At 31.1% G+C, this 11,389-nt stretch overlaps 1 protein-coding gene across 1 annotated transcript; it reads right to left on the reverse strand.

The window, feature by feature from the left end:
- Window positions 1–7,852: 7,852 nt before the first annotated feature.
- On the reverse strand, window positions 7,853–10,817 carry LOC132754021 (uncharacterized). Its single transcript, XM_060744609.1, has 3 exons — window positions 10,503–10,817; window positions 9,116–9,181; window positions 7,853–8,149 (listed from the first exon to the last, which is right to left on the reverse strand). The coding sequence occupies exons 1-3, from the start codon at window positions 10,692–10,694 to the stop codon at window positions 8,078–8,080; spliced, it is 330 nt and encodes a 109-aa protein (XP_060600592.1). The 5' UTR covers window positions 10,695–10,817; the 3' UTR covers window positions 7,853–8,077.
- Between the last annotated feature and the right edge of the window lie 572 nt (window positions 10,818–11,389).

Raw genomic sequence — 11,389 nt, forward strand, 5'->3', positions numbered from 1 at the left:
TTGTAAGATTATATTGAGTTGCGTTTCTACATTTTACATCTGTCAGTGTCCAAAAATATATAAATAACACATGGGTTTGTGGGTAACAGTCAAAATATCATCCCGTGGAAACTGTTACCCGAGGCGTAGCCGAGGGTTACAGAATTTTTACGAGGGATGATTTTTTTTACTGTTACACACTAACCAATGTGTTATTTATTTTATTACCCCGAACAAATACTGTGATGATCTGAATTTGTAAACTGAATCTAACTGTAGCAAAAATAAACCAAGAGTAGCAATAACTAAACTGTCCTTACCTTGCAAGTTTTAAGTGTACTGTAGGCCTACTTAACATTACAATTACCTCCGTTGAAAACGGATGTTTACTTTTTTACTATTCAACAAAAAGATATTTTATACGCAAAAAGAACTCTAAGGTGCAAGGAACTAAATTTTATGAGAGTTACTTAAGTTACTTTGATGATGCCCTAGGCCCTATCGTCGAAAATAAGAATAAATCGAGAGAAAAATGGCGGCCATTTTATTTCATTTTAATTAGAAAATAGACCACGTGACCAGATTTTATACTGTTAAAAATACTGTTACCTATTTAACAGTACAAAATTCTTAGTCACGTGGTACACTTGCATTAACAGTAAGAATAACTCCCAGAGGCCTATAGGAAATTAACATTACGAAAAGAGTGAGGGGTAATCATATTAAGATGTAGACAACCAAATCAAGTGTTTATTTAACACAAACACGCTTGTCCAAATAAAACTATTATTAATAAATTATGTGCATATTTTGAAGCTTATTTATGAGTTATTTTGTTCAGTTTAATTTTAATAAAACACAAAAATGCATACGTGTTGGTATTATCAATTCTTGCAGTGAATTAATAGTGTATAATTCCACGAGTTTTACGATACTGCAGCATTTTATTAAACAATAATCGTGCAATAAAATGAAAGTTTAATGGATATATTTCATTAAAATGAAATGCAATAAAACAAAAGTCAGGTCTATTTCTTTAACTTGAATCATGAATTTGGTATTTTATTGAACTCGTTTTGTACTTGTATAATTGTCACAATTATAAATAATACACGATTCTTATGTCATAAGAAACGGCGTCAAAGAGTCGGTAACTTTAAATAATATTTAAAGGCCCACTATGCCCCAGAAATGCATTATTGTATTCTTATTTGTAAAGTTTCTTTATTTTTTATTTATAACACACACATACTAAAAATTATTCATTTTCAAATAGCTTGTGAAATCATTTTGTTTTGACATTTAATACAGTTATTACTTCAGTGATCTTGTAAGAAAGTCAAAATACAATTTGTTTACGTATATTCATATGATACGTGTCTTACATGCTCTAAAACCTTAATTTGAATGTTATAAATTTACTTTTGTCCTTTCTGAAGAAGAAATTATATATTTGCTTTTGAAGCATTATGTGCCTTAAAGGTTACTATGTTATTCTCTGTCTACAAGATGACAACATAAAATGTAATATAAGCCTAGGCCAAATGATAACAATAAAAGATGGATCATTTTCAACTCTAATTCATCTTCTACACCAAAAACAATGACGTCTTTCTCACTACTTTATAAGATTATTGCTTTTAGGCTCGACTTTTTGAAGAATATTAAGAGCTATTGTACTAAACTTTGACGTCGGTGTTGTTGATCTAGTTGCCGTCAGACGTTGGACAAAATGACAATGTGCTGCAGCTGAAACTACTAAGTTGCACAAATATCATAAGATTATATCTTTTAAATGGTAACTTTATTTGTCTTTTTATGTAATTTGGGTAATATATATAAATTACAAACAAAATTGTAATTGACTGATTTGATTATTAAATAAGCATATGAAATACACAAATGAATTGTAATATGTTTGTCAATATTTGCTTTATTGTTTTTCTAGTGCAGTCATTAGTTTAAGCTCAATATCAATTCTGTCTTTAACTTCTCCGTAAAATAATGGAATAAATGAAAGATGTATGTCTTTTGGGCATACTTTTTGTCTATTAGTTCGTCTGGAACTATGTCAAAATAAGGTATAATGCTCGTTGATGCATTTATAATAATTTAGCGATTGTAAAGGAATAAAATAAGAAACTATCAGACGTTTCGATTCTTTTAACTATATGTCTCAGTAGATGTATTAAATTGTTTGAAGTTAATCATAATTTGTGACATGAGATGCATTCAATAACGTTGATAAGCAAATTTGCATAATGATTTCCTGATGAAGTTTTCTGCCTTTTTATGTATACAGTCTTTTTTTCGCGATTTCTCAGTAATCGTGCATTATAGGTTCAAAACTACTTTATACAGTACTATTAACTTTTATGCAGTTAGGTGAATTAAATCATCGTCATTTAATAATACAAAGGTTTTTCCCGCTAAATGGCATACATAAGGACTTTTGGAAAGCAAGATATACAACTTAATCAATCTGTGGGTGCGAACAACAAAAAACGCATAAGTTTTAGCCCATAACAAAATCAACGAGAAAGAACGTTGTTGTACAGTCGACTCTCGTTATCTCGAAAACATCGGGACCGTCCAAAAATATCGAGATAACGAAATGTCGAGATAAACATATTAGGATTTGAATAAGGCAGAAACTGATTTTTACAAAAAGACATCATGTGCATACCTTATTTCAAATAAACTAAGATATCCCAATGTATTGTTTCCATAGGCCTAGTCAAATTCAACAAAGTAACATTAGCGGATGTTTACCGGCGGAAATACGGGTGTCTGTGATAAAAAAACATAGTGAGGTTTACTCAGTAATACACCAATATAGTGAAAACTTTGTTTTAAGGATGGTTAATCCGGATATCCTCCGGGTTATTTATCGGGTCTCGAGATTGTTCGATCGCTGATTGATTGGTGGTGATGTTGTGAAACAATATTGCAATGATAGCGTTTCTATACTTTCACTATTTCATTTACATTTGAAGTCATAATGAATTGATACAGTGTTAGAATATTTATAAAGAACGTAAAATTCACTCATTTTGGACATAAGTCAATTAACACGCTAAATAGATCAACGTTTACAAAAGAAGCTAAACTTGTTACAAACATAATCATTGCTATTGAGCAAATATCGTCTAGTTTATGTTTTTCACACGTCTGAAGGGAACAGATTGGTCGAGATAAACAAAGGATAATAGTGTGAAAATAACTGTTGGGGCTGAAATTTTACATCGAGATACTGAAAATATCGAAATAAAAATATCGAAAAAAAAAATTTCCAATATAGATAAAGAAGGAAGAAAATCGGGACTTTCATACTTTCATCGAGATAACGAAATATCAACAAAAACGATGTCGAGATAACGAAAGTTGACTTGACTGATGATTAACGGACAGTCAAAACGTCACCATTTGATGACAGAATGATCTTAAACATTCTATCTGCTCGTTATTTTCCTCATTCGTTTTACGTTTCCGACATAGGATTACTCAAAACAGATGATTTGAGTTTAATCAGCGAAATACTGCCCACTGTTTGTAAACATCATGCGACATTCTAATTCATCACTGCTTAACAATTTAAGTATCACTTTTCAAGATTAATGTATTTTTTGGTACATTCTTAAATGGTTGGAACAGCATCGACAGTAGTTGTATGATAATTGTTTTAACACGTTTAAGGTTTGTTAATGCAAATGTAAATACACATATCATGTTTAGAACTAAATCTTCTAAAGTCGATGCCAACAGTGCATATTGGTATTGCACTTTTGTTATGTCTCAGAAACAAACCTAGTACAGCAAGGTCAATACAGTGACGACACATATTCATATATTTGTTTTTGATGCGTTCGTGGCATCTTTCGTTTCCATAATATCTTTTTGTATTTTAAGATTCACGAGAAACCTGGAATATATATATGATCAGAGAACAAACATGAATGTACGTAAACAATATGTTAAATATTCGATATACTCATAATCAATAATTGATATCAATTTCTAACCTTTACCTTCAATCTTCAGCGTCCAAAATATTACGAAATCGAGAAAATGTGAAAAAGGTGAAATTCGTGCATTCCTTATTATAAGAATTTTAGCGAGTAGTAGGTTACATGTAAGGGCATCCGAGTTGTTAAAGACCCGCCAGTGAATAATGTGAAGTGAGGAAGCTATGCTGCTAGCTTTCGGAATATGGGTCGTTCTTCTCAGTAGCTCGCACGTGCTTGAAATAACAGCAGTTGTTATCTCCATACTTTATGAAGTAAATTGTCAAGCTATATATTGAAAGCTTATGCAAATTGTGATTTCTATTTCTTCGATTGAATCGATATTGTTCAAACTAAATTGCTGTTGCTTTTTTCACAAACCAAACCAATGAGTACACTAAATAATTCTTTTCTCTGATACGTGAATTTTCCATTAAAACTTCTATTTTATTGTTAATTTTCTGTAATTATTGCATTTAATGTACAAACGTCTACTTTAATTCATCGTAACCGGTTTGCTTTGACAACAACTCGGTGTTGATGACATACGAGGTGATACAAATATTTATATCAACTTATATGTCTGTCTGGTTTCTACGCCGATGGCAACGAATTATGATAATATCATGATAATATCATAATTACATTATCTATTTTTTTTTCTGATAACCTACCAGCAATTGCCAATTCATCAAAAAGTGACCGATCACTTTTCTCACATTTCTGAATCCGTGGTGATTTACTAGGCACTGTGATAACATCAATAGTGTTTCTTCATTACTTACATATTCACCAAAGTCATGAACTTTCAACATTATTTATATAGTCGAGAAAGTCATTGTCTGCAAGATGTGTTAAGACGACAATTTCCAATGTTCCTATACATAAGATAGAAATTTACAAACAAATCTAGACTTGTTCTGCAGCCCAAGCTAACTATTATAAGAAATTATACAAAACATCTTAATCGACTCAACCAAACTTATTTGTGTTTTTTTCGGAAAATGTCTTCTGTACATATCTTATTACTGAATCACATGCTCAGGCATTTTCTAGAAACATCTGCAGATTGCTTTTGTGGGAGCAATCTGCAGATGTTTCTAAAATAACATCTTCAAATAAGGTTTAACTCGTTAAAATGAGATGGCAATTTATTAATTATAGCAGTAAGTATAATAAAATATAATATTGAATGTAATGAATAGTTGGAATATGTATATATGTGAGACGATAATCGTGGCAGTCGTGTTTTGTTAACAATGTTTTATGTAGAAAATGTGAATTTGAAATGTTCTTATTCAGTTTCATTCATTCATTCATTCATTCAATCAATCAATCAATCAATTAATCAATCAATTAATCAATCAATCAATCATTCATTCATTCATTCATTCATCCACCCATTCATTTAATTTCTTTACTTTTTATTCATTAATTTAACACATATATTTCTTTGATTGTTTCTCCTTCTAAATAATATTCCAGATAATGGGTAACCGATTCATAGGCAGAATACGTACAGACTACTCTAGGTTATCTTTAAAATATGTGTACATATATTTCAATTAAGCGTATTTTGTGATTTGAATTTAAAGATTCAAATTGTAGTGCAGACATACGGTGACACAAAGGTGACATGTGTGTATTTTCATTTATCTCGTGGCCACGATATACTATGTCGTGGCCACGAAGTACTAAGTCGTGGCCACCAGATATGTTTAAACGTGGCCACGAATACTATGTCGTGGCCACGAGTTTACTAGGTGTCGTGGCCACGAGAAAGCTAAGTCGTTTGGTCACGAGATAGTATGTCGTGACCACGAGTTACTAAGTCGTGGACACGAGATAGCTAAGCCGTGGCCACAAGATACTATGTCGTGGCCAAGAGTTACTAAATCGTGGCCACGAGATAGCTAAGTCGTGGCCCGAGATACTATGTCGTGTTCACGAGTTACTAAGTCGTGGGAACGTGATAGCTTAGTCGTTGCTACGAGATAACTAACCAATCAGAATGCACTATATATATAATTATTAATTTTCTAAACTTAACATCTTTCTTTTACATGCAACATTAATCTTTGAAAATACTGAAGATGTTCACTTTGAACTTGTCTTTAGGATTTTATTAGAAAGTCACCCTCCAAGGTCAATCAGACATTAATTACTACGGCCTGTTAACCTTGTTGATACGATAACATGAGAAGGAATAGGTCCTGGTTTATTTTATTTTGAAGGGACATTGCCCATGGACAGTAGATAGCCTATAATGTAAAATCCTTATCTGATGAATAATTTAGAAGGGATAACCCATGGTTTATATAACCCAGTAAGATCATTGCACCTGATCAGTAGATGACATCTAATAATTTCGAGGTCATTGTGTCAAAAATCAGGGTCACAGTGACGATAAATGTAAAATTATTGACCAGTCAATAAGTTTTATAAATGGCACTTTTACAGGCTGGTGAAGTTGGGGCATCCTTGTACTATAACACCTGTCGAGTTAATAAGGGAAGTTCATAAAATGGTGTAATCTGATTGGTTATTTATCTTGTGGCCACGACTTAGCTATCTCGATGCCACGACTTGGTAACTCGTGGCCACGACATAGTATCTCGTGGCCACAACTTAGTAACTCGGGGCCACGACATAGTATCTCGTGGCCACGAGATAAATAAAAACACATTGCTGGTACTGGCAATGCTTACAAAAAATTAAAACACAAATAAAATGGTATGATTTCGAGTGATACACTGTGCCATTTGCACTATATAAACAATCAATGAAAGTTTGTTTAGATTTAGTGTGTTAATATAATTGTAAACAAAACATAAAATTGCTTATTTTCCTTCTAATTTTAATGTTTCTATCTATCATGAACTTAAAATTTATCGAATTTTGCGCTATAGCAAACAATAGTAATGCAATTAAAATAAATTAGATAAACTGCATTTATGTAATAAAACATGGGCACGTTTACGAGCATTTCATTTGTTAAACTTAATATCACGAATTTGATATTAACATTTAAACTTATTGCGTGCTTTAATATTTGCATAAACAAAGTTTTTACTTTGTCCTGGGGAGGCGGATATCCCATAAATTAGAAATGTATTTCTCAAAGTTAATTCATGAAAAAAAATCCCAACAACTTTACCCATTACAATGGACGAAAAAAAAATAACTTAAGAAATTAAAAGAATATGCAGCAGATATAGCATTACTGATTTCTCCACTAATGTTGCATATTATTGAAAGAAAAAATGGATAAGTTTTTTTTAAACATCTATAAAACATAAAAAAATTCGCATAATTATATACAGTATTACGATCTGTCAATTAATCATTAAATTTGTTTCAAAGAATCACAACACAATACCAAAGAATTAACCCCGAATGCATTTAAAGATTACATCTAATTACGTTACGTTCTGTAATATCTAGTGATGATAGCTTGACCTAGTACAAACAAGTCCACAATTCTAAAGAGAAATCAATAAAAACAATAAATGAAATGTTTCACGATTCACGTGTTCAACAGAGTAAATAATTCTCTTTTTAAACAAAAGAAAAACAAAACAGAGTATTTTACTCTAAATAATTTATTCTTTCTGCCATTCTTATAATTTTATAAGGAAACTCGTTAGGATCATGACATTTAGTTCGCTATATCCAAGGTTTCTTATGAACAATTAAAGGAAATAGTATCTTATATAGCGAACATAAATATATAAATAACGGCATACGCGTTCGACGAGTTTATAGATAAAACTGTCATGTATTCTTATTTTCATACATTTATAGTGAAATCATCATTACAACAATTTTCCATAGAAATTTATGTCATTACACCCGTAACTACATTCTTAAAACAGTGAAATAAATCGGAAACAGGGGAAAGTGTTTCTTATATAAATCGAGTGTACGTTGTATCCGAGTTTGCAATAAATGAGTTCCACAGTTTTAAATGATTAATTGGATCTTTATATGAAATGTATTAATTTGAACAAAAACAGCTGTACATGATTTTAAATCTGCAAACAATCATCACTGATGGTAGAAACTGTAGTTTATTTGCTGTCTGTTTTTAAATTCTACGAACAACCCGCATTATGCACGACCTTGTGACCCGACGGGTAACATATTAAATCTCCTTGGCATGTTTCCTGTCAAAACAAAACAATAAAAAAATAAATATAAAACATACAAAAATAATGCAAATTTAGCTTCACAATATGGGACAAACCGTTTGCAAAATTTCAATAGCATAGTGATTTATGTGTTGTTCAAACACAAATACTGACTGAAGATATTATGAATAAGACAGGTATTTCTAGGATCTTGACTTACTAAAGATTTCGGACACATTACTTTAAATAAGTGGTCGGGGTTCGGAAAGATACTTACTCTGGTAAGAACGCCATTTTCTTATGCTAACACCAGTACTTATGAGTCAATGAGGTTAATCTAATATTGGACCAAAATAAATAGACATTTTATTTCACTAAGGCACGATTAAATTCTTTTTTATTACTTTGACACATTTGGCTGCTGTATTCAATAGAAAAAAGCATTGCTTGACTAGTATAGAGTTTGCGAATTCAGACCAGGCTCTTATGACTGACAACTTTCAGATTGCCATCGTGATATATCAACAATACATAAGGGAGAGTTCAGTAAATAAATTATGCACAAGTCATACTAAGAACATAGAACGTTAAGGGTTAATATATATAATTCTCATTTATGAGAATAGTTATAGGGAATCGGACAACTTGTCTGCTACAAGCTCTTATTTAAAATATTAATGAAAATTAGATTTTTTCTATACAATATTATTGAAAAAATATCATTTTCTCTGCATGAAAAATAAGAGACATGACAAAGTAACATCTGAATTCATTTATGCACCGACTACATAAAACATACCAACAATGGTTTGTGAGGTACACAAAACACGTTAAACTTGAAGAAACAGTGTTTTAGAAAATCTAAAATGGCACAGTAATATTTTCTATGTCTAAATGTTTCTCTTATCTCGAAATTTTGTGGAATGACTTTGATCAACGATTAAGATTAAGAAACAAATTGAAAAGATTTGGTATTAATACTATAAAACAAACAAGTCGTACCAATATGCCAGGAATGGGCATTGAACCGGTGAACCTAATGCGGTATTCGGTTGTGTAAGGAGCAGGCTGAAACAAGAAATAAAAAAAGATTAAACTCTTTATAACGCTGGTGTAAAATTATACTTTGTTTCTTTTTATTGTCGGACTTAACGTCGTACCAACATATTATAGGTCATATGGCGACTTTTTACCATTACTGGTGATTTTGAATTAACGACTTTAATGTTCTTCGACCTTGGACACCCCTAGTTTTTTTTTTGTTTTTGTTGTTGTTGTCTTTTAATCAAACCTGTGTTCAGACAATAAATGTATATGATTCTGACAATGCATTAGATTACTTAATGCAATTATTAACCAGAATACGATTTATATCAATACAACAGCTATATATGTTATTGAAAGATATTTTACATGTATAATTATAGCTTTAATTTATTTTTTCTATTCTTACAATTAAATTAAGAATAGTTCTAAAGTGCCTGTTTGAGAGATATACGGTGGTACAGTTACTTAAAAGCAAATACACCCAGTCATTGCTGAATGGTTGAAAATCTTACTGTAAACAAGCGTATTATTTTGTTCTGGAGCATTTTGTTCCATTTCTGTTTATGTGTGTTAAATAATATAGGCATATTAAATATGTAATTACTATTTCGATAATTTCCCAAAAACTTTATATACCAATATTTCAAAAGATTTATGCTTTATGCTTTTGAAATACATTGAAGTTATAAAATTCTAAATTATAAAAAAACTGACTCGACAAAAACACTAAAATTCGATATCCATTAAAATATCTTTAGGAGAATCTGTTCAGCCATCAAATATTTTACGCCTGGTTAACCTTGTTCTAGAAGTATATTTGTAAAAATACAATTTCATATTTTATTTTCAAACTGCCTATTCGTTATTGAACGCCGCCTTTCCGTTTTGATTTTGTTTATCTTGTTTAATACAATCAAAATAAGTTGTAATCATTTCTGTTTAACATTCATTTTGATAAATGCCCTAGTTTAGAATAATACATATTTTGTCCTGAAGGTAATAATACGACTGTGGTCAAGAACATATCTGCAATGTAATTAAAATATTACGGATAACTAGTTATCGTAATCTAGATTTTAAGTAGCAAATTACATAGAATGCTACAATAAAAACACGATTAACTGACATTTCAAGAATAATTAGAAATATATATAAAAAGATAAAAACAAAATGAAACAAAAAATAACAAAAACAAATTCATTGACATACTTTAGTCTAATTTTGTTTATGAACTGAGCATGTTATAATTTTTAAAGAAAACTGCATAATCTTAATATTTGAATTTTAAAAAAAGGAACAAAAAGGTTTCTGCACTGCTATAATTATGATAGTCTTCACTCACGTCAAGCCTTTTAAAGGCAAACTCCGTAGCTACAACCCGTCTAATCAGTTCTTTTGCGATGCGGTCTCTAGCTTTCACAGCCTCTGCTGAATCCGGATCAATCCTGATCCATATTGCCGAGAAGACAGAAATAAAACAAATACTTGATAACAAGAGAATACTTAAATAATTTTTCACGAAAGCTGTCTGCATTTTCTTGTTGTTTAATAAGTTGAATGTGCATATGTGCTATCCAAGTGGTAATGTTTAAAACGTGTCAATGCTTATAAACCAAACTGTCCAGAGTTGACTGCTAGCAAACAAGACGAAAATATTAATATGTGCATACTAATCATTTCAATAAAAACACATACGTTTGTATAAACCGTAAGTTTGAATAAGGAAAAAAATAATAATATACATAAACGCCAAACGTAATTAATCATAAATAAGTGTCATATTCTTGATCTTGTTGCCAAGACAGAAGGATATAATAAAATATCTATTAAATAAATTATGATTTGTCAAGGACATTTCACAGTTTGCCTCGTCTACAGATGAGCAAACAAAATTTCAAAATATGCTTAAGGAAATGTATAGCGCGCTTTGAATAATTATGATTTGTATGTAGTACTCATAATCACCTTTAGGGCTCATTTGATGTCCTCTAGGTCTCCTTGCCGCTGGTTCTTGTTGCTGTGTCGTTTGGGGATCATTATACGCCTCCTTTCCTTGTTGATCTTGTTTATCATATTGCATGGAATGCGCAAGACAAGACACTGAAGCACCTTCACACAATGTGCCTTTCAATCCTTGAAATGTAGTCATCACTTTGTATTGTCGTTAAACAATTACGCTCGCATACTAGTAATCTACTGTTTCGTCTGCTAGAAAATCAATGCTTGAAT

Source organism: Ruditapes philippinarum, unplaced genomic scaffold (assembly GCF_026571515.1).
Source record: "Ruditapes philippinarum isolate M1 unplaced genomic scaffold, ASM2657151v2 ctg472_1_1_1_1, whole genome shotgun sequence".
Classification (NCBI taxonomy): domain Eukaryota; kingdom Metazoa; phylum Mollusca; class Bivalvia; order Venerida; family Veneridae; genus Ruditapes; species Ruditapes philippinarum.

Coding starts and splice junctions, on each gene's coding strand:
- LOC132754021 (XM_060744609.1), bottom strand. CDS start 10,694: ATGCAGACAGCTTTCGTGAAAAATTATTTAAGTATTCTCTTGTTATCA. Junction 9,182..10,502: donor TTGCCTTTAAAAGGCTTGAC/GTGAGTGAAGAC, acceptor TTCTTGTTTCAG/CCTGCTCCTTACACAACCGA. Junction 8,150..9,115: donor TGCCCATTCCTGGCATATTG/GTACGACTTGTT, acceptor TTGTTTTGACAG/GAAACATGCCAAGGAGATTT.